At 51.6% G+C, this 22,800-nt stretch overlaps 1 protein-coding gene across 17 annotated transcripts in view; it reads left to right on the top strand.

The window, feature by feature from the left end:
• The first annotated feature begins 1,868 nt into the window (after positions 1-1,868).
• Positions 1,869-22,800, top strand: part of GALNT13 (polypeptide N-acetylgalactosaminyltransferase 13) — a 53,930-nt gene continuing 32,998 nt past the window's right edge. For all 17 annotated transcript variants that reach the window (XM_074547771.1, XM_074547770.1, XM_074547769.1 and 14 more), the window contains exons 1-6: positions 1,869-2,653; positions 12,245-12,344; positions 13,437-13,660; positions 14,951-15,119; positions 19,792-19,958; positions 22,181-22,388. In XM_074547771.1, coding sequence (XP_074403872.1) covers positions 13,519-13,660; positions 14,951-15,119; positions 19,792-19,958; positions 22,181-22,388 — 686 coding nt within the window. In that variant the 5' untranslated portion in view covers positions 1,869-2,653; positions 12,245-12,344; positions 13,437-13,518. The remainder of the gene's footprint in view (positions 2,654-12,244; positions 12,345-13,436; positions 13,661-14,950; positions 15,120-19,791; positions 19,959-22,180; positions 22,389-22,800) is intronic.

Here is a 22,800-nt window from a genome sequence, read left to right as displayed (position 1 = left end):
TGCTGGTCTGCCCAAAGGCAGGGCAAAAACTCGGAGGAATTTTTCAGGATGTGCTGGGGAGAGAAAGAGGCCCCTAAATAATTTATTAAATATTTTAATTAGTGAAAAATGCCTTTAATGCTTATTTTATAAGGGGGAAAAAAAGCTTTTATTGTTAATTTTAAAAGGGAGAAATGCTTTTATTGCTTATTTTACAAAGGGAAAAAAAAACCTTATATGAGTTACTTTATGAAGAAAAAAAAGGATTTATTCCTTATTTTATTAAGGAAAAAATGCTTTTATTCCCTATTTTATAAAGGGAAAAATGCATTTATTGCCGACTTTATAAAGGAGAAAATCCTTTTATTACCTATTTTATAAGGAAAAATAATTTTATTACTTGTTTTATAAGGAAAAATGCTTTTATTGCTTATTTTATACACAAAATGCTTTTATACCTTATTTTATAAGGAAGAAAATGTTTCTATTACTTAACATTTAAGGGGAAAATGGTTTTTATTGCTTATTTCTTATGGCAGAGATATTTTAATTAATTACTTTTTTAAGGAGAACATTTTTTTTTATCGCTTCTGTTTTTGGACGAGGGGCAAAATCCCAAGTGCCAGGAGGTTTCTTGTGTCAAATAATTTCTGTTTGTTTGTTTGGTGTTCATAAAAAAAATTAACGACACTATTATTACTATTAATGTTATTGTTAATATTATTATTATTAATATATAATATTAAGTAATATAGTAATAATAGTAATAGCAATAATAATAATAATAATAATAATAATAATAATAATAATAATAATAATAATAATAATAATAATGTTATTATTTAATTCCCAAGAACCAAACGTGGGGAGTCTGGGGTTTCTGGCACTGCTGGTCAGACAGGAGAGGAAGAGGAGGGCAGGGATCCCTGGAAAACCTCGCTGGATCCAGGCTGGGAGCGCTGGGAATGCTCCCCTGGAGAAGGGAAGGATCCAGGGAGAGCTTCCAGAACATTCCAGGGCCTGAAGGGGCTCCAGGAGAGCTGAGAGGGGCTGGGGACAGGGATGGAGGGACAGGAGCCAGGGAATGGCTCCCAGTGCCAGAGGGCAGGGATGGATGGGACATTGGGAATTGGGAATTCCTGGCTGGGCTGGGATTCCCAAAAGCTCCAGTCTGGGCAGTCTTTGCCCGGTTTCTCCTGCACAGAGGGACGAGCAGCTTTTAGCGTTTGGTTTGCTTTCCCTGAGAGCGAATTTCCCTGCAATAACAAGTCAGGGAACTCCACCCAGATGCCGGCAGGAGAGATGGAGCCCCTGGGCCTGAGGGCTGGGAATCCGGAATGGCCCCGGGGGATGGGAGCGGCCCTGGGCATGGAAACCTGCTCTGGTGCGGGCCTGGAATCAACAGAGGTGCTCCAGCGCCCGTGCCTGCTCCCCTCGGCCCCTCCAGCCTAACCCTGCTCCCTCAGCACCTCATTCCACAATTCCCAATCCCCTCACAACCCCAGCCTTCCCCTGCTCCCTCAGCACCTCATTATCCCCCATTCCCCCACAACCCCAGCCTTCCCCTGCTCCCTCAGGACTCCGTCCCACATTCCCAATCCCCTCACCATCCCAGCCTCCCCCTGCTCCCTCAGGACTCCGTCCCACATTCCCCAATGTCCTCACCATCCCAGCCTTCCCCATCTCTCCTCAGCGCCCCATTCCACGTCCTCCGATCCCCTGCTCTTCTCACCTCTCCCTCCCGCATCCCTCTGCTCTCCTCCTCACCCCTTCCCACACTGTCCCACCCCCCTCAGCATCCCAACCTTCCCCCGATCCCCTCGGCCCTGATCCCCTCTCCATCCCCGCCGCCTCCTCTCCCTTCCCCATCCCCGCCTCTCCCTCCCTCCCTCCCGCGCCGCCTCCGCCCCTTCCCTCCGTGCGCGATTCGTGAGGCCGGAGCCGCCCCCGGCACCTGCCCGGCCCTCCCTCGCCATCCCTCCTCCTCCTCCTCCTCATCCTCTCCCATCGCTCCCCGCTGCCCCCGGGCCCAGCCGCAGCATCGCGGGAGCCGCGGCCATTGCGGCCGAGGCGGGGCCGCTCCCGCTCTGCCCCGGCCATGAGGAGGAGGAGGAGGGCGGCGGCTCCGCGCTGAGCCCCCCGCGGGCCGAGCTGAGCCCCCGCCGGAGGCTGAGAGCCCCTGGATGCCGCTCAGAGCCCCTGGATGCTGCTGAGCCCCCCCAGGACTGGCGGGGCTGAACCCCCGGACACTGCTGAGCCCCTGGACTGGAGCTGCTGAACGTCCCAGGATCCTGCTGATCCCCCGGACACTGCTGAGCCCCCCAGGATCCTGCTGACCCCCCGGACTGACGGGGCTGAGCACCCCCGGACACTACTGAGACCCCCACGGACGCTGCTGAACCCCGAGACTGGAGGTGCCGGATCCCTCAGGACAGTGCTGAGCCCCCCCTGGACTGACGGGGCTGAGCCCCTCGGACACTGCCGAGACCCCTCAGGATCCTGCTGACCCCTCGGAGTGAGGGGGCCGAGACCCCTCAGGAACCTGCTGACCCCACGGACTGACGGGGCTGAACCCCTCGGACACTGCTGAGCCCCCCGGACGCTGCTGAGCCCTTCAGGATCCTGCTGACCCCTCGGACTCTCCGGGCTGAGCCCACCCCGGACGCTGCCGCAGGTGAGGCCGGGGAGGTCCGTGCCGGGCTCCCCTCGCTCCTTCAGCCGTTATCCCTCGGGATCTCCCGGCTCCGCTCCCCCCGCTGTCCCTGATCCCGGCTTTCCCGGGAGCTTTGGTTAATCCGGGCTCAGCCGGGCTGGGCCGGCGGTGTGCGAGCCGCCCTGAGGCAGCCCCGGCGCCGGGCTCTGCTCGGCCGCTCCCCGAGGAAGGGCCGTGAGGGAGCGTCCAAATATCCCTGGAAAACCGCGCGGGGGCTGCCTATGGTATGGAGCGGCGGGTTCTCCATTGCACCCCTGGGTCTTTCTGCGCTTAGGGATGTCAGGGCTCCCTGCAATAACGTTGTGGGTTCTGGATTTCACCCCTAGGTTTCCTTGGAATTCTGCTTTGGGCTGCCAGGATTCCATGGAATCGCGTTTGGGGCTGTCAGGATTCCATGGAATCGCTTTGGGGCTGCCAGGATTCCATGGAATAGCGCTCAGGGCTGTGGATTTCAGCTGTGGGTTTCCCTGGAATGATGTTTTGGACTGTCAGGTTTCCCTGGAATAGCACTTTGGGCTGTCGATTTCAGCTGTAGGTTTCCCTGGAATCGCGTTTGGGGCTGTCAGGTTTCCCTGGAATGATTTTTTGAGGTACCAGGATTCCCTGGAATGATGTTTTGAGGTACCAGGATTCCCTGGAATGATTTTTTTAGGTACCAGGATTCCCTGGAATGATGTTTTGGACTGCTGGGATTCCCTGGAACCGCATTTGGGGCTGTCAGGTTTCCCTGGAATGATGTTTTGGACTGCTAGGATTTCTCTGGAATGATGTTTTGGACTGCTAGGATTTCTCTGGAATGATGTTTTGGACTGCTAGGATTTCTCTGGAATGATGTTTTGGGCTGCTAGGATTTCCCTGGAATGATGTTTTGGGCTGCTAGGATTTCCCTGGAATGATGTTTTGGACTGCTAGGATTTCTCTGGAATGATGTTTTGGGCTGCTAGGATTTCTCTGGAATGATGTTTTGGGCTGTCAGGTTTCCCTGGAATGATGTTCGGGCTGGCATTCCCAGCCGCAGGTTTCCCTGGCTGCTTCCCGGTTTTCCCGGTGGTTCCTCCCAGTGCTCACACAGAGAGAGATGCCGGGATGATTCCAATTATATTCCATTTAAATTCCACTTCAATTCCTCCCGCGTGGACCTAAGATAGGAACAGCCCGCACTGCTGGGAATGGGATTTGGCTCGGCTGTTAACAGCTGGGATTTTCCCAGAAAATCCTAAAGTTGGGATGCCAGCTGCTTTCTCAGGAATCGGGGAAAAGCCCCTTCCGAGCTGACGGAAAATCGAGTTTATTTTCCATTTATTTTCAAATTTTTTTTCGTTAGAAATTGAATCGGTCTGAATGGATAAAGAGAAAATAACTGGTAAAAGCTGTTTTTAGTCGGAAAATAAGGGCTGGAATTTGCTTGGGCGCTGGGAATAGGGGGAGGAAAGATTAACGGGAGATTAAAGCACGCCGGGAGTGATGGAGGCAAAGATTATTTTAACTCTTGGTGGCTGCTGGGCTTTGAGGGGGAGATGAGGCCTTAAAACTTGAGGTTTTAAGGTGTTTTTAGGAGTTTTTAGGTTATATTTTAGGTGGGTTTTTTCGGTTATATTTAGGTGGGTTTTTTGGTATTTTTAGAATTTTCCTCTTGTGCTGCGCATTTGGTGTTTTGTGTTATCAATGAAACCATGCTTTAGGAAAATAGCGGTATAAAAATCTGTTTTTCTTGTGTAGAAATCTAATTTTTTTGAGTAAGCCCCTCCTTTTTTGGGTAAAAATCTGTTTTTCTTGTGTAAAAACCTCATTATTTTTTAGTAAAACTCTCCTTTAATTGTGTAAAAAAACCTGCTTTACTTGTGCAAAAAAAGTGATATTTAAAAATCTGCTTTTCTTGTGCAAAAAAGGTGGTTTTCTTGTCTAAAAACCTGCTTTGCTTGTGCAAAAAAAAGTGATATTATTATTTAAAAATCTCCTTTTCTTGTGCAAAAAAGGTGGTTTTCTTGTCTAAAAACCTGCTTTACTTGTGCAAAAAAAAGTGATATTATTATTTAAAAATCTCCTTTTCTTGTGCAAAAAAGGTGGTTTTCTTGTCTGAAAACCTGCTTTACTTGTGCAAAAAAAAGTGATATTATAGTTTAAAAATCTCATATTCTTGTGCAAAAAAGGTGATTTTCTTGTCTAAAAACCTCCTTTACTTGTGCAAAAAAAGTCATATTATTATTTAAAAATCTGCCTTCCTTATGCAAAAAAAAAAGTGATATTATAGTTCAAAAATCTGTGGGGTTTTTTGGGTCAAAATCTGCTTTTCTTATGTAAAAAGCTGCTTTTTTGAAGGAAAAATTTGCTTTTTTTTTTCTTTTTTTTCCCCCAATTCAAGCCGGGAGGGGAGGGGCACGATCCCACACACGGTTCTGGGGTTTTCTGGCTCTTCCCACTTTCTTCCCACCTGCTCCAGAAACAGCTCCTGGTTTTTGGGAGTGGGAGCTGCCAGAGCTCTCCCCATTCCGTAGGAAATGTGGGAATGTGTGGGATGGGATGGGGTTCCTTCCCCCTCGTGTTTTAATGGGGTTTTGGGTTTGCAGGAATCAAACCCAGCTGTGGCTGACAGGAAAATTGTGGCTCATGGAGGAAATTTGGGAATTGCCTGCAAAGAAGGAATTGGGAATCTCTCCTTTATATTTTTTTTTTTATGTTAGGAAATTCCAGAGGGTTTTGTCCTTCAGGTGAATCCAAGGAAAACTTGGCCTGGGAATGTGGGAGATTGAGCTCCGTGTGCCTGCACCTTTATGGACACGGGAAAATAGGTTTGGGGTTTTTATTGTTTTGTTTTGAAATCCCACAGAGTGAGAGCCGATCAATCCCAACAAATCTGCTTCCCTGCAGAGAGTTCAGGAATGAACCAGGGATGGACAGAGGAGATCCCAGGCCTTTTGTGAGGATGGGTTTGGAGTGGGAGCCAGTGGGATTTAAACAATTTCTTGGTTGTCACGGGGGGCTTTTGGTGCTCAGAGGTTTGGGTTCTCTCCTGATCTGTTGGGTGGGAAAAACAGAGGGAATTCTGCTTGGGAACTGGGAGGGAATTCAGCTCTGTGGGGCCATCCTGTGCTCCATGGCTTCCTCAGATCCCAGAATGCTGGAATGGCAGGGCTGGAGGGGACCCCCAGGATCACTGATGCACCCCCAGCCCCACCCTGGCCTGACTTTCCTGCAGCTCCTGCAGCCTCAGGAATGTGCATTCCCTGATTTCCCTGCTCCTTGGGCTCTCTGCAGCGTTTCCTTGGGCTGGAGGAGCTGGAAAACTCCTGCAGGGTGGATGTGCCCGATGCAGAATTCCCAGCTTTCCCCTCTGATAAATCAAAGGGTCGTTTCTCACAGCTGTGCCCAGAAAGCTTTGGGCTCACGGTGGGGTGTGAATGGTGTGAATGGCCCTCGTGGCAAACAGGAGATCCTTGTGCTGGAGGAGCTGGAGAGCTCCTGCAGGGTGGATGTGCCCGATGCAGAATTCCCAGCTTTCCCCTCTGATAAGGTAAATGTGGGGGCCTGAATATATGTTGTATTGTAAGACCTGTGTGGGTCCGAGTTGCTCCAAACGAGCTGCAGCTGCAGGGTCCTTAGTTGGGCAGCAGCTGTAGCTCGTGAAGGTAACTGAGATAAATAGGGGTGGGTCGAGAGCCCAGGAGGAGCCCCTGAGAAGACAGGAAGGGCTGAGCTGCAGAGAATGGAGAAGAGCCCCAGCAGAGAGGCAAGAACAACACTGCAGTGAGGATTACAACAGGTAAAGGGTCATTTCTCACAGCTGTCCCCAGAAAGCTTTGGGCTCACGGTGGGGTGTGAGTGGCAAACAGGAGATCCTTGTGCTGGAGAGCTCCTGCAGGGGGATGTGCCGAGCTGTCAGTGCCACTCTGCCTTCCCTGGAATGTGGGAGCTCTCCCAGCCCTGCAATGGGAACAAACAGAGGCAGCTGATCAGCCTCGAGGAGGCTCCTGCACAGGGAGAAATCCTGGCAGAGGTGGAGGTTTGGGAGTGGGAGATGCCAGGACTGCCTGGGAATGAGGAATTTGGGAAGGTGGTGAGCAAAGCGCTGCAATTTGCTGTTCTGGGTGGGCTGTGTTTGAGGGAAAAATCTGCAAAAAGCAGTGGGAGCAGGATTTGGAGCTTTTAACATACAGGAAAAGGGGTTGCCCTCCATGGTTGGGAGTTAATTCCCAAAATTTTGATTGTTCCAGAGGATCTGTGGCTGCTCCATCCCTGGAAGTGTCCAGGGCTGGGTTGGATGGGGCTTGGAGCACCCTGGGATAAAAGAAAAGCTGTTCCTGCCCATGGATTAATATCCCTTCCCAATCAAACCATCCCATGGTTCTGCAATATTCCATTAAGATTTAGGGGCTTTAAAACCTTTATTTGAATTATCTGCAGCTTTTCAGTGCTTTGCAGCAGCACAGCCCCAGGACTTAGAAGGAGGGAATCAAGCCAGGTGAGCTCTTCCCAAATTTCCCACCCTGTGGCTCTGGAGCTGCTGGGGATGTGGGAGGATGGAATGGGGGGAGCCTGGAATTGTGTGGCTGTGCCTGAACCAGGCCCCCCAAAGGTTTTCCTCCCGAGGTCTGGGATGAGAGGAATTAATGAGGCTTTTCCACTTCAATTCCTGAGTCACAGGAATGAATTCCCAAGGGAAGAATGGGGCTATTAATAAATTTCAGGAGAGAGGAGAGGCAGAAAAAACTGAATTCTTAAAACACAAAACACTGCATGGCTCTGACTAAAGGTACCTGATTGCTTTTTTTTTTTCCTTTCCCCCCATATTTTTATTCCTTGCTAAATGTGCAAGAGCTTTCCTGGATTGATCTTGGAGTTTGACAGTTCTGCCATTAAAAGTTCTTCCTTATCCATGAATTAATGAGCTGCTCATGGAATTAAATGATGGTTTTTGGAGGGTGTGTTTTATATTCAGGTTTGCTTAGATCAGTGTAGCCCTAAGATTCAATTTTAAATTGGAAAGGGGGAGTTTCAAACCTTCCTGGCTGAATTTTTTTTGTGGTGAATCCCAGGACAGCTGTGAGAAATAATCCTGTAATTTATCAGAGGAGAAAGCTGGGAATTCTGCATCAGGATTCTGCTTTTCTTAGGTGGAAAAATGTATTTGTGAGTGATTTAATTCCCGCTTGGGAATTTCTCCTGGTGGGCTTCCCGAGCCCTGTGTGGCTCTGCCTGAGCAGGGCAGTCCTGGAAGCCTCAAACCCTTCTTGCTGTGGGGTTTTGGGGAGGTTTTCCCCCCAGATCTCCTAAAAATTCCATGAAAAATTCCAATTCTGCTGCTGTGGGCTGAGTGCTCATGGGCAGGAGCATCCCTGAGAGTCAGGTGCTGCTTTAGATTTGCCAGCAGGGATTGAAACCTGGATGAGCTGATCCTAAACCTCTGGAATTCTGCTCTCTGGGATCCATAGCTGCAGGGATTGAAACCTGGGTGAGCTGCTTCCAAACCTCTGGAATTCTGCTCTCTGGGATCCATAGCTGCAGGGATGGAAACCTGGGTGAGCTGCTTCCAAACCTCTGGAATTCTGCTCTCTGGGATCCATAGCTGCAGGGATGGAAACCTGGGTGAGCTGCTCCCAAACCTCTGGAATTCTGCTCTCTGGGATCCATAGCTGCAGGGATTGAAACCTGAATGAGCTGATCCCAAACCTCTGGAATTCTGCTCTCTGGGATCCATAGCTGCAGGGATTGAAACCTGAATGAGCTGCTCCCAAACCTCTGGAATTCTGCTCTCTGGGATCCATGGCTGCAGGGATGGAAACCTGGATTAAGCTGCTTCCAAACCTCTGGAATTCTGCTCTCTGGGATCCATAGCTGCAGGGATTGAAACCTGGATTAAGGTGCTTCCCAAACCTCTGGAGTTCTGCTCTCTGGGATCCATGGCTGCAGGGATGGAAACCTGGATTAAGGTGCTTCCAAACCTCTGGAATTCTGCTCTCTGGGATCCATAGCTGCAGGGATGGAAACCTGGATTAAGGTGCTTCCAAACCTCTGGAATTCTGCTCTCTGGGATCCATAGCTGCAGGGATGGAAACCTGGATTAAGGTGCTTCCAAACCTCTGGAATTCTGCTCTCTGGGATCCATAGCTGCAGGGATTGAAACCTGAATGAGCTGATCCCAAACCTGTGCAATTCTGCTCTCTGGGATCCATAGCTGCAGGGATTGAAACCTGGGTGAGCTGATCCTAAACCTCTGGAATTCTCCTCTCTAGGATCCATGGCTGCAGGGATTGAAACCTGAATGAGCTGATCCCAAACCTCTGGAATTCTGCTCTCTGGGATCCATAGCTGCAGGGATTGAAACCTGGGTGAGCTGATCCCAAACCTCTGGAATTCTGCTCTCTGGGATCCATAGCTGCAGGGATGGAAACCTGGGTGAGCTGATCCCAAACCTCTGGAATTCTGCTCTCTGGGATCCTTGGCAGAGCAGTGTCCGAGGCCATCCCAAGGATCCCATTCCTGCTTCCAGCCCAGATCCTTGCTGTGGGTGAGGTGGGAGGTGCTGGATTTGGGCTCTCAGTGGGTGTGAAGGCCCCTCGTGGCAAACAGGAGATTCCCTGGAAAGCTGACAGTGGAAGGGCAGGAGTTCACCTCTGGAGTGGGAGCAGCAGTGGTTCCGTCCATTCCCCATCCCCGGGATGTGCCTGCGCTCTGCAGGCTCACAAGGAAAACAAAGCTCAGCCAAGGCACTTTCCCAGCCTGTCCTTGGCTGATTTCCCCCTCCACGCTTGCAGAGGGATGTCAGGAGAGGAGCAGGAGTTCTGCTCTCCAGGGAATTGGGATAATTGTGGTGTTCCTGCAGGCAGGTTTGATTCTGTGTTTCACCAGAGCAGCAGCACAAACAGGAGCAGATTCCCAGGGATGTTCTGGGTTCCATTTCCATGGCTGAGCTGCAGACAGAGCCCTGCTGGGCTCTCATCTCATTCCCAGGGATGTTCTGGGTTCCATTTCCATGGCTGAGCTGCAGACAGAGCCCTGCTGGGCTCTCATCTCATTCCCAGGGATGTTCTGGGTTCCATTTCCATGGCTGAGCTGCAGACAGAGCCCTGCTGGGCTCTCATCTCATTCCCAGGGATGTTCTGGGTTCCATTTCCATGGCTGAGCTGCAGACAGAGCCCTGCTGGGCTCTCATCCCCTGGGAAAGCCAGGCTGGGTTTTGGGATGATTTTTTACTTCTCTTCCTCCATCGTTTTGCTGTGAGCAGGGGACAGGAGGTGTGCTGGTCATTCTGCTGTGGGAATGGGCTCCTGGAGGAGCTGGGAGCCCCTTGGAGCAGGGAAACAAATCCCTGAGAGCGATCCCAAAGCTCCTGCAGCCTGGGAGGCTGGCCTGGGCTCCCCAGCTGCCCATCCTGCATCTGCTGGGCACAGCCTGGTACCCAGGGCAGCATCCCTCTGTTGCCAGGCAACGGCTGGGATGTGCAGCTGGCTGGGGCTGCTGCAGATGTGGCCACATCTGGCAGGGGAGCAGGGAAATCCCTGTCCCACACCTCGGGTGAAGCTGAGCTTTACCAGGCCCAGCTCATGGGCCTTGGGGTGGCATTAAAAGCAGTTTTGACTGGTAAAATGTTCAGCTCTGGTTTAGGTTTCATTCCTAAATTAGGTTTCATTCCATGGCAATGGGAATATGCAGGTTGGGGGCAATGCTTCCCTAGTAATAGTTGTGTCCTTGTGTCCAAGCTCAGGGATGTGGGCACAGGTTTGGTGTTCCTGGGAATGCAGGTGGCCAAGGAAAGTTGGAGTCTTGCAGGTCTGTGAGGTCACACTGGGGTCAGAGCAGTTCTGATGTTAATTAACAAAGCTTTAATCACACGCCCAGGATGCAGCTGAATTCTGGGATTCAAACCTTGCTGAATCAAAGAGCTGGGCGAGAAACTGGTGCACTCCTCTGCTTTTCTTTGGGATTTTCTGTGGGAATTTCCATGGCCAGGTTATTCCTGTCCTGCTGAGGATTAGGACACTTCATCCGTGATGAGCCTGAGGGGTGCCAGGGGATTAAGGAGCAGCTCAGGGCTCAGCTGAGCCGGATTTACTGCAAGTGCCCATTTGGGAATGAAGGGCTCTGACCTGCTGGAATGAGGCCAGAAGGGCTGGGAGGGCTGGGAATGTTCCCCTGGAGAAGGGAAGGATGCAGGAAAACCTCAGAACCCTTTGCAGGGCCTGAAGGGGCTCCAGGAGAGCTGAGAGGGGCTGGGGACAGGGATGGAGGGACAGGAGCCAGGGAATGGCTCCCAGTGCCAGAGGGCAGGGATGGATGGGACACTGGGAATTGGGAATTCCTGCCTGGGCTGGGATTGCCAGATAATAATTTTTTTGAGCTGTATATTTGGGGACTTTGCTGTATCCATGTTTATTTTACCTTGCAGGGTTATTGGGAAAGGGAATGAAGAGGTTTTCAGGGAGCAATGATGGATTCTGTGTCTCTGAGCCTCCAAAAATTCAATATTGGTCATTCTGGGCATGGTCTGGCTGTGGGGATAACCAGGGGCTGGGGGAGAAAATCCTGAGCAACTGGTTTATATCCACAGAAAATTGAGATTTTTAATCCAGGGAAAAGGCAAGTGAAGGATTGGAGTCTGGAATTGCCATCCACTTGGATTTGCAGCCTCCGTAATTCCCCCCCAGCACTGTGTGGGGTCAGTCCCAGGAAATGCTGGCAGGTTCCTCAGTTTGCCTCCTGCTCCCTACCCCAATTCCTGCTTTTCCTGCTGCCAGCCCTGCAGGGTTTGGGGCAGGAATTTCCCTTGCTGCAGGATAATGGGGTAAAATTCAGTTTATTCCAGGAAGAGGCAGCTCAGAACCTCTGGATTTTTCCCTTTCTCCTCTTCCTGCAAACCTTCTTAGGCTGAATTTCAGTTAAAATAAACCTTATTTTGGGGAACATTCTTCCTTTTGGAGGTTTGGAGGAGGGGATTTTATGGAATCACAGAATCCTGGGATGTTTTGGGTAGAAGTGACCTTAAAGCTCATCCCCTTCCATGGACAGGGAATCCTTCCCCTATCCCAGATTGCTCCAGGCCCTTCCAGCCTTGGATACATCCCAGGATGGAGCATCCACAGTTTTGTTGGGAAATTTGGTTTTTTCTTCCTTTTTTTTTTTTTCCTATAATGAAACTGTTTCCCGTGACCACTGTGGAAATGGATTGTGTTACCCTGGAACAGCAATTCCTGGAATTTTAAATCAGTGTCCTGGGAATCCCTCAGCAGGAAGAGCCATTGGTTGGTATTTAGGACAGATGGAAATTGTTATTAATGAGGAGTCCATGCAGAAATGCTGCAAGAATAATTAAATAAATCATTTATTTAAATTATTTAAATCACTCCAGGTCTTCCATCCCTTTGGCTCAGATGGAAATGAATTAAAATGGGATGGAAAATGGAAAGATCCCACTTGGGAATGAGGAGCTGAGGTGGGGAGGATAAGGAAGTTAAAACGTGCATAAAACTGAGGAGGGATTTTTAATTATAAGAAATTTCTTTATGTTTTAAGAAATATGGAAAAGTGATGGGATTTTCTTCTCTTTTTCTATTCCAGGCACTTGGAGAATTGTGCAGTGGTTCAGTGCTGAGGGAATTCTGTGGGAGCATGGCTGGAGCGGGACACGGAGTGTGGGCACGGAATGCAGGCAGTGATGGTGAGTGGGGGTCATTAATTACAGAGCCCTAATTACTGATTGCAGCCACAGGGGGGGAGAGCATGGTGTTCTGGAATGGTTTGGGTGGGAAGGGACCTGAAATCCCATTTGTCCCATCCACCCAGGGACACCTCCCACGGTCCCAGGGCACTGCCAGGGATTCAGGGGCTGCTCTGGCAATCCCAGCCCAGCCAGGAATTCCCAATTCCCAATGTCCCATCCATGCCTGCCCTCTGGCACTGGGAGCCATTCCCTGGCTCCTGTCCCTCCATCCCTGTCCCCAGCCCCTCTCAGCTCTCCTGGAGCCCCTTCAGGCCCTGCCAGGGGCTCTGAGCTCTGTCTGGGGCCTTCCCTGCTCCAGCCATCATCCACAATTCCATGTGCTGCTCTGGCCCAGCATCAGGATTTGGGAGACACCATGGGGAGAAGGCAGGGAGGGGTAAGAAAAGGAGATTTTGGAACAATGATTTTGCTGCATTTTGTCCCCAGAGAGAATCCCCAGTGCTTGGAGCTTCTCCGTGGCCTCCTCAGGACTCGCTCCAGAGCTTCTCTGTGCCAGGGCCTGCCCACCCATCCCAGCCAGGAATTCCCAATTCCCAACAATTCCCAGTGTCCCATCCATCCCTGCCCTCTGGCACTGGGAGCCATTCCCTGGCTCCTGTCCCTCCATCCCTGTCCCCAGTTTCTCTCAGCTCTCCTGGAGCCCCTCCAGGCCCTGCCAGGGGCTCTGAGGTTTTCCTGCATCCTTCCCTTCTCCAGGAGAACATTCCCAGCTCTCCCAGCCCGGCTCCACCCTTTGGAGAACTGGGTGTGGAGGCCTCACCTCTAGCTTTGTTTTCCAAACTCCCTAATTCAGTCAGGAGCCCAAACCCACCCTGGATCAGTGACTCTGGTGCCTTTTCCAAGGCATCTTTGGTGCTCACCGGGTGGAGCCTGAAACATTTTGGCAGGATAAGAATTCAAATATTGAGAAGTCTAAAATCATATATTTGAGGAAAATCATATATTTGAGGAAAACTAACATTTCACTGTCAAGCAATGTTGAATGAAAGGATGAATATCCACGAACCTGCTGTTTCTGTGTGCCTGCAGTGGGCTGCTGCTCCCTGCCTGCCTGGCAGCTCCGTGCCGCGGCGCTGTGACCCCGCTGTGCTCCTGCAGGCTGCCAGCAGCCATGAGGAGGTTTGGCTACTGCCGGGTGGTGCTGGCCACCTCGCTGCTCTGGGTGCTGCTGGACGTGTTCCTGCTGCTCTACTTCAGCGAGTGCAACAAGTGTGAGGACAGCAAGGAGCGCTCCCTGCTGCCCGCCCTGCGCGGTGAGTGCTGCTCCTGGCAGGGCTGGCGGGGGTTTGGCTGGCACAGACATCTTTCATGGAAAATCCTTTCCTTAGGGTTTTTCCTCCTGAGAAGCTGAAAGGCCTCAGGAACAAAATGCAAACAATGGTTATCTGCTGCTGTGGAATGCAACAGGTGCATCTGGGATTGGTCAGTGTTGGTTGTTTCTAATTAATGGCCAATCACGGTCAGCTGTCTGCACTGTCTCGGTCAGCCACAAGCTTTCCTTTCTATTCTTAGCCAGCCTTCTGATGAAATCCCTTCTTCTATTCTTTTAGTTTAGTTTTAATGTAATATATATCATAAAATAATCAATCAGCCTTCTGAAACATGGAGTCAGATCCTCATCTCTCCCCTCATCCTGGGACCCCTGTAAGCACTGTCACATTTGGCCTCACATTTGTGTCTCAGAATTGCTCTTCCCAGCAGAGGAAATGTCTTTATAGAGCACCACACAGCACAAAGTACCACGACTCCATCAGAAGGGTGCAAGAGACATTTATTACAGTGACATGTTGCTTTTATACTTTTTCAAGATATCCACATTTACTTAACAAACACATTCACTGCCCATTGGTTACAAGAAAGAAACAAAGCTCTCAGTAGGTGACCAAGGAGCCATGCCATTCTGTGAGCCAGCTGGAGTCCCTGCCTCTTAACTTTCTCTCCTTCATCACATCTCCATGGTGATAATGTTGGTGTCTTCCTCAGGAGAGATATGGGGCTTTCCTTTATCATCAGGAGGCCTTTGCTGGCTCACAGCAACAGCACAGAATGCCTTTCCTACAAGGAAATCCCAGGATCTGCAGGATTTAGTGCTGCTTTGGTGTTGTCTGAGTTTGTCTTTGTGTTTTATGGGATGATTTGGGTTAAAATGGACCTTAAATCCCATTCCATGGGCAGGGACACCTCCCACTAGCCCAGGCTGCTCCAAGCTCTGTCCAGTCTGGCTTGGGACATTCCAGGGATCCAGGGGCAGCCCCAGCTTCTCTGAGAAACTGAGGCTGCCCCTGGACCCATGGAAGTGTCCAAGGCCAGCTTGGGATGGGGCTTGGAGCAGCCTGGGATAGTGGCAGGGAATGAATCTGGGAGTTCAGTCATCTTGGAATAAAACAGGATGTTCTTGGATGCAGAGAGGGATAAAAGCTCGCAGTGGAGCAGGGAGAGTGGGGGTTGGATTTCCAGCATTCCTTGTGGAAAACCAGAAGCTCCCCCAAGGATAAATCCAGTTCCCAGGAGCTCACAGCACCTTTTGCCGTTTGGTTTCCCAGCCGTTATTTCCCGGAACCAGGAGGGCCCGGGGGAGATGGGCAGGGCCGTGCTCATCCCCAAGGAGGAGCAGGAGAAGATGAAGGAGCTGTTCAAGATCAACCAGTTCAACCTGCTGGCCAGCGACCGCATCGCGCTGAACCGCAGCCTGCCCGACGTGCGGCTCGACGGGTGAGGGGCTGGGAATGGGGCTGGGAATGGGGGCTGGGACCCCAGACTGAGCTGGGAATGGGGCTGGGACCCCAGACTGAGCTGGGAATGGGGGCTGGGACTCAGCCTGGGCTGGGAATGGGAATGGGGGCTGGGACCCAGCCTGGGCTGGGAATGGGGCTGGGACCCAGCCTGGGCTGGAATGGGAATGGGGGCTGGGACCCCAGACTGAGCTGGGAATGGGGGCTGGGACCCAGACTGAGCTGGGAATGGGGGCTGGGACCCAGCCTGGGCTGGGAATGGGGGCTGGGACCCCAGACTGGCCTGGGAATGGGGGCTGGGACCCCAGACTGAGCTGGGAATGGGGGCTGGGACCCAGCCTGGGCTGGGAATGGGGGCTGAGACCCCAGACTGAGCTGGGAATGGGGGCTGAGACCCCAGACTGAGCTGGGAATGGGGGCTGAGACCCCAGACTGAGCTGGGAATGGGGGCTGGGACCCCAGACTGAGCTGGGAATGGGGGCTGAGACCCCAGACTGAGCTGGGAATGGGGGCTGAGACCCCAGACTGAGCTGGGAATGGGGGCTGAGACCCCAGACTGAGCTGGGAATGGGGCTGGGATCCAGCCTGGGGGGGAATGGGGGCTGGGACCCCATCCTGGGAATGAGGGGCTGGGACCCCAGATTGAGCTGGGAATGGGGGCTGGAGCCACAGCCGGGGCTGGGAATGGGGGCTGGGACCCAGCCTGGGGGGGAATGGGGGCTGGGACCCCATCCTGGGAATGAGGGGCTGGGGGCTGAAATCCCATCCCAGGAATGCCAGGGATTGAGATGGGCTGAGGGCTTGAATCCCATCCTGGGAATCATGGGGATTGGGGTGGGATGGAGACAGAAATCCCATCCATCCCGGCCCTGCCATGGCAGGGACACCTCCCACCATCCCAGGCTGCTCCAGCCTGGCCTTGGGCACTGCCAGGGATCCAGGGGCTGCTCTGGCAATCCCAGCCCAGCCTGGAATTCCCAGTTCCCAATGTCCCATCCATCCCTGCCCTCTGGCACTGGGAGCCATTCCCTGGCTCCTGTCCCTCCATCCCTGTCCCCAGCCCCTCTCAGCTCTCCTGGAGCCCCTTCAGGCCCTGCCAGGGGCTCTGAGCTCTGCCTGGAGCCTTCCCTTCTCCAGGGGAACATTCCCAGCTCTCCCAGCCTTGCTCCAGGGATTCTGTGGGATTCTGTGGGAATGGGATTTCTCCTCAGGACCCCAGGAATTCCCCATCCCGTTGCTGTATCCAAGCAGGACTGGCTCCCCTTGCATCCCTGCCCTGGGACTGATGGTTTAATTCCAGCTGATCCGTGGGATCTCACACACAGAATTTCATTTCATTCCTTTTCCATCCTGGGTTTTCTGTCAGGGAATGCCCCTGGATTTCCAGTGTCCTGTTGGAAATGGCCAAGCTGGAGATTTCAATCAGAGCCAGCTCTAATTAGGAGCTATTGATAGACCTTAAACCCAGCTTAACTCACCAGGGAAATGCCTCATTTCATTCCCAAGGATTTTCTCCAGCGAGGGAAGAAATCCATCCTCAATCTTTTCTGGATGAGTGAGGCTGCAAGTGCCATGCCATGGATTGCTGGAGCATCCTAATTGGATTTTCTCCTGGAGATTGCAGCTGGAATTGGCTCCTGGGTGTGTTCAGGGCTTGGGAACATCCAGGGCTGAGCGGAAACATTGGGATTTCTGGAACAGCTGCCAGGGTTAAACATGGAGCTGGAGTTTTGTGGGGATTCTCCAAAGGAAAAAACACTGGGATGGGATCCTGGGTGGGGGAAAGGGCTTGGGGTGGAGCAGTGGCAATGGATGTGTGGGAAAACTCCCTTAAACTGGGAAAATCCTTCCCTCAGATCCATGTTTCAGGGCAGGAGTTCTTGATTGGGTTTTGATTGTTATTCCTGAAATTCAGCCCTTAGGGGAGGGAAAACTGGTTTATTTTGGGATAGCCACACTTGCTGCATTTGTTCTGCACCAGGACCTGTTGGATTGGAGGTTTTTCCAGCTCTTAGTTGTGGTGGATAAAAAATTCCATCCTCAGAGAGTGGGGAGATGCTGGCACAACATTCCAGCAAAGCTGAGGCTGCCCTGGATCCCTGGCAGTGCCCAAGGCCAGGCTGGAGCCGCTGGGACAGAGGGAAGGGTCCCTGCCCATTGCAGGACTGGGATTTCAGGTCCTTCCATCCCACCCCATCCCTGATCCCATGGGTGAGTGATGGCATTCCTGTCACTCCGTGGAATATCCCTGGAATGTTTTCCATGGGCGTGGACACCCTGGGATTGTTGCAGCTCTCCTCTATCCTGAGAACATGTGAACGTTTCCCTTGCAGAAGCACAGTCCTTGTTCTCCACCCCGTGTTTTCCACGTGGGCTGCAGCTGCCTTTGGAGCAGCCGTTTGCATGGGAGATATAATTGGAAAAGAGGAGCTGTCAGCTCCTTAATTAGTGTGAAAATAATGGAAAACAGATTTTCCTCCCTGGCAGCCTTGGAGGGGCCCCCAAGACATCCCTTGGATGGAGGAGAAAACAGATTTTATTTAAGGAAAATTGTTCCAAAGGGGATTTTTTATTTCTTTTATCCCTGGTTTCAAGGGGCTTGGAATTGCAGGAAATGCTGGAACAGTTTGGTTAAAATCCCAGATATACTCAGGGTTATTTTGCAGGGATTTTTTTTCCAAGGGTGAATTTTCAGGCTGCCTTGGAAGGGCCCTCACCTCCTTCCCATGGGATCATCTCTTAGAGAATCTGCAGGGAATCTGGGATCCCACTTTTACCACAGACCTCTGGAAGTGGGGTTTGGGAGGGGGATTTGAAGGCTTTGGTGTGCATGGATTAACTTTGAAAATCCATGGCTGTTTCCCATTTTTAAAGAATGTGCAGGTGCCCCACATTGCTGGTTTTCCCAGAAATACCCTCAACAATGGAATGGGGCTTGGTTCAGCTGGCAGGGTTTGTCCTGGAGTGGGAACTTTGGGAAGGCAGGCAGGATTTCAGCATTCCTGGTGGATCAGTCCTGGATCATCTCTGCCTTTCCTTGGCAGCTCATCCCAGGCCATTCCAGTGTGCTCCAGATCCACCTGGGAATGGCTGTACCTGGAATTCCTGGTTAAACAGCTCAGGGCTGGAATCGGATCCCTGCGGTGGAGCCTGGTCCCTGCTGGGAATGTCAGGAATGGGAGAGTGGGATGAGCCCCTTCTCCAGCTTGTGCCATGCTCAGAACAGCTGGAACGCCAATTTCTGGGTCTCCAGTTGGTTCCTTAATTCATCCCATCAGCTTGAAATGTGGCAGGTTCCCCTTGGAGCAGAGCCGTGGCTGCTTCCAGGGCCCTTTTCTATCCTGCCTCAGCCTCAGAGTAGTTGGAATTCCAGTCTCTGGCTCTCCACTTTGCCTCTTTGGTTCCCCACCATCCTGAGATATCTGGATGTGGCAGGTTCCCCTTGGAGCAGAGCCGTGGCTGCTTCCAGGGCCCTTTTCCATCCTGCCTCAGCCTCAGAGCAGCTGGAATTCCAGTCTCTGGCTCTCCACTTTGCCCATTTAATTAATTCGTATAATTTTGTACCACCTGGATGTGAAACCCTCCCCACTGGAGCACAGCCATGGCTGCTTCCAGGGCCCTTTTCCATCCTGCCTCAGAGCCACTGGAATTCCAGTCTCTGGACCTCCACTTTGCCTGCTTAATTTATTCCCATAGTTTTGAATCACCTGGATCTGGAAGCTGCCCCTTGAAGAGGTGCCATGGCTGCTTCCAGGCCCCTTTTCCATCCTGCCTCAGCCTCAGAGCAGTTGGAATTCCAGTCTCTGGATCTCCACTTTGCCCATTTAATTAATTCGTATAATTTTGAACCACCTGGATGTGGAACCCTCCCCATTGGAGCAGAGCCATGGCTGCTTCCAGGGCCCTTTTCTGCCTCCGAGCCACTGGAATTCCAGTCTCTGCATCTCCACTTTGCCCCTTTAATTAATTCCTTTTATTTTGAACCACCTGGATCTGGAAGCTGCCCCTTGAAGAGGTGCCATGGCTGCTTCCAGGCCCCTTTTCCATCCTGCCTCAGAGCAGTTGGAATTCCAGTCTCTGGACCCTCCACTTTGCCCATTTAATTTATTCCTATAGTTTTGAATCACCTGGATCTGGAAGCTGCCCCTTGAAGAGGTGCCATGGCTGCTTCCAGGCCCCTTTTCCATCCTGCCTCAGCCTCAGAGCAGTTGGAATTCCAGTCTCTGGCTCTCCACTTTGCCCCTTTAATTGATTCCTATAATTTTGTACCACAGGGATATGGAAGCTCCCCCTTGGATCCCTACCACGTCTGCTTCCAGGGCCCTTTTCCATCCTGCCTCAGAGCCACTGGAATTCCAGTCTCTGCATCTCCACTTTGCCCCTTTAATTAATTCCTGTAATTTTGTACCACAGGGATATGGAAGCTCCCCCTTGGATCAGTACCACGGCTGCTTCCAGGGCCCTTTTCCATCCTGCCTCAGAGCCACTGGGATTCCAGTCTCTGGGATTTTGCCCCCATCATTCCCTGGGAGTGGCAGCAGTGCCGTGGTGCCTCCCAAACCCCTTTTCCATGCTGGGAAGGCACGGATCCCCTGCAGGCTATCCCAGCTGTGGCCTGACCCCTTTCCCTGTTGGCTGGGTGTTTTGGGCAGGTGCAAGAGCAAGGTGTACCCGGAGGAGCTGCCCAACACCAGCGTGGTGATCGTGTTCCACAACGAGGCGTGGAGCACGCTGCTCAGGACCATCCACAGCGTGCTGGAGCGCTCCCCGCCGCGCCTGCTGGCCGAGATCCTGCTGGTGGACGATGCCAGCGAGAGAGGTGGGGCTGCCGCTGCCCTCCCCGTCCCACAGCCCATCCCAGCCCCTCCTCCTGCCCCTCAGGGACAGCTCAGAGTGGGGGTCCCACCCTGCTCATCCCCGCAGCGGTGGGTTCTGGAAATTCATGGAATCCGGGATGGTTTGGTTTGGAGGAGACCTTTAAAGGGCACCTAATCCAGCCCCTCACCATGGCAGGGACACCTCCCACCATCCCAGTTGGGATGCCACGAATGGGATGGGCTGGGATGCCCAGTTGGGCACTGCCACGGCTGCTCTGGGAATGCCATCCCAGCCAGGAATTCCCAATTCCCAATGTCCCATCCATCCCTGCCCTCTGGCACTGGGAGCCATTCCCTGGCTCCTGTCCCTCCATCCCTTGTCCCCAGCCCCTCTCCAGCTCTCCTGGAAGTGGTGGGTTCTGGAGGGGGGTGGAAAAAATTCATGGAATCCGGGATGGTCTGGCTTGGAGGAGACCTTTAAAGGGCACCTAATGCAGCCCCTCACCATGGCAGGGACACCTCACACCATCCCAGCTGTCCAACCTGGCCTTGGGCACTGCCATGGCTGCTCTGGGAATGCCATCCCAGCCAGGAATTCCCAATGTCCCATCCGTCCCTGCCCTCTGGCACTGGGAGCCATTCCCTGGCTCCTGTCCCTCCATCCCTGTCCCCAGCCCCTCTCAGCTCTCCTGGAGCCCCTTCAGGCCCTGGATCAGATCCAGCTCAGTTAATTTGATGTTCCTGGAAAGGTCAGTCCTTTCCTTCCTGTCTCTCCACCCTCCTCATTCCATGTTATTCCATTTCCTGAATATCCCCACTAAATAATGTCCATAGAATCCCAGAATGGTTTGGCTTGGAAGGGACCATCTCATTCCAGCTCTGCCTTTATTGCTCCTCTTTGTGCTTAATTTCCTTCATTCTTCACTTTTTTTTTTTTTTTGCCTTTTCATTCCTGTTTTGACCCCAGACTTTAAAAAGCAAACTCTGCCTGTGGAACTGGGACTCCCTGGAAAAGGAATCCCATCGAGTTCCTTAAATGGAGTCAATGGGATGAGAAAGGATCCTGGAGCAGCCCAGTGGGTGCTGATGGCAAACTCAACCCTGCAGCCACTCCATCCTTCAGTTCTGCCCCATGGAGCATTAATTGAACCCTAATTACTCTCTGAATTTCCCTGCTCATTAAGTGGCTTAATGATTCCCTGTGCCAGAAGGTGGAGGAGGATTTGAGCCAAGTAATTCCCATTTTTCCTAAAAGCATGCAAAGAGCTCCAATGGGGAAATCAATCAAAAAAAATTCTTTTTTTTTTTTTTTAATTGAACCGGCAGCGAATTGCCCAAAGTGTCTTTATTATGTGGTTGCTGGTTCATTCCACGGACCTGATTGTGCTTTATTTAAAATTCCTGAGATATTATCCTGGAATCAGGGCATGCTTTGGCTTGGAAGGGACCTTGAAGCCCATCCCCAGGAGATGCTCCAAGTGGGGAGGTTCTGTGAGCTCCAATGGGGGAAATCAATCAAAAAAATTCTTTTTTTCTTTTTAATTGAACCGGCAGCAAATTGCCCAAAGTGTCTTTATTATGTGGTTGCTGGTTCATTCCACAGACCTGATTGTGCTTTATTTAAAATTCCTGAGATATTATCCTGGAATCAGGGCATGCTTTGGCTTGGAAGGGACCTTAAAGCCCATCCCCAGGAGATGCTCCAAGTGGGGAGGTTCTGTGAGCTCCAATGGGGAAATCAATCAAAAAAAATCTTTTTTTTTTTAATTGAACCGGCAGCGAATTGCCCAAAGTGTCTTTATTATGTGGTTGCTGGTTCATTCCACGGACCTGATTGTACTTTATTTAAAATTTCTGAGATATTATCCTGGAATCAAAGGGCTTGGAAGGGACCTTAAAACCCATCCCCACGAGATGCCCCAAGCGGGGAGGTTCTGTGAGCTCCAATGGGGAAATCAATCAAAAAAAATTCTTTTTTTTTTAATTGAACCGGCAGCAAATGGCCCAAAGTGTCTTTATTATGTGGTTGCTGGTTCATTCCACAGACCTGATTGTGCTTTATTTAAAATTTCTGAGATATTATCCTGGAATCAAAGGGCTTGGAAGGGACCTTAAAGCCCATCCCCAGGAGATGCCCCAAGCAGGGAGGTTCTGTGACCACCTTGGAATAAAACCTCCCTAAAAAAAAATCCCATTTTCCTTCTGTTCCGCCCAATTCTGGCAGAGTTTTTGAAGGCCTCCCTGGAGAACTACGTGAGGAAGCTGGAGGTGCCCGTGCGGATCCTGCGGATGGAGCAGAGGTCGGGGCTGATCCGCGCCCGGCTCCGGGGGGCAGCGGCTGCCAAGGGCCAGGTGCTCACGTTCCTGGATGCCCACTGTGAGTGCACCCTGGGCTGGCTGGAGCCCCTGCTGGCCAGGATCAAGGAGGACAGGTGAGCAATTCCCGGCTCCAGAGGCAGGCATCTGCTCCAGGCCCTTCCCTGCTGCTCAACAATGGGAATTTCAAGGATTCGCTGAGCTGGAGTGAAGATAACGGTGAATATTTTCTGAATTCGCTGCTGTTTGAATCAGAATCTCTTTCCTGAATAAATGTGGGAGCAGCTTTCCCAAGGTCTGGATCTCTCCCATTCAAAGGAAGCTTTGTCCCTGTTTTTTACCAGGAAAAACTTCTCTCTCTGGCCCCCTGAACTCAAGGAAATTTGCACCCTTTTTATTCCTTCTCTTTTCTTCTTTTCCCTTTTTTTCACCCTTTTCCCCATTTTTTTTCCTTCTCCCCTCTGTTCTTCCCCTCTTCCCTCCTTTTTTCCTCCTTCCCCTGCTTTCCCCCCTTTTTCCGCTTCCTTC

The sequence above is a fragment of the Zonotrichia albicollis genome, chromosome 10 (genome assembly GCF_047830755.1).
Source record: "Zonotrichia albicollis isolate bZonAlb1 chromosome 10, bZonAlb1.hap1, whole genome shotgun sequence".
NCBI classification, from domain to species: domain Eukaryota; kingdom Metazoa; phylum Chordata; class Aves; order Passeriformes; family Passerellidae; genus Zonotrichia; species Zonotrichia albicollis.
Note: the sequence above shows the minus strand (reverse complement) of the source record. Positions and strands in the feature narration are given on the sequence as shown.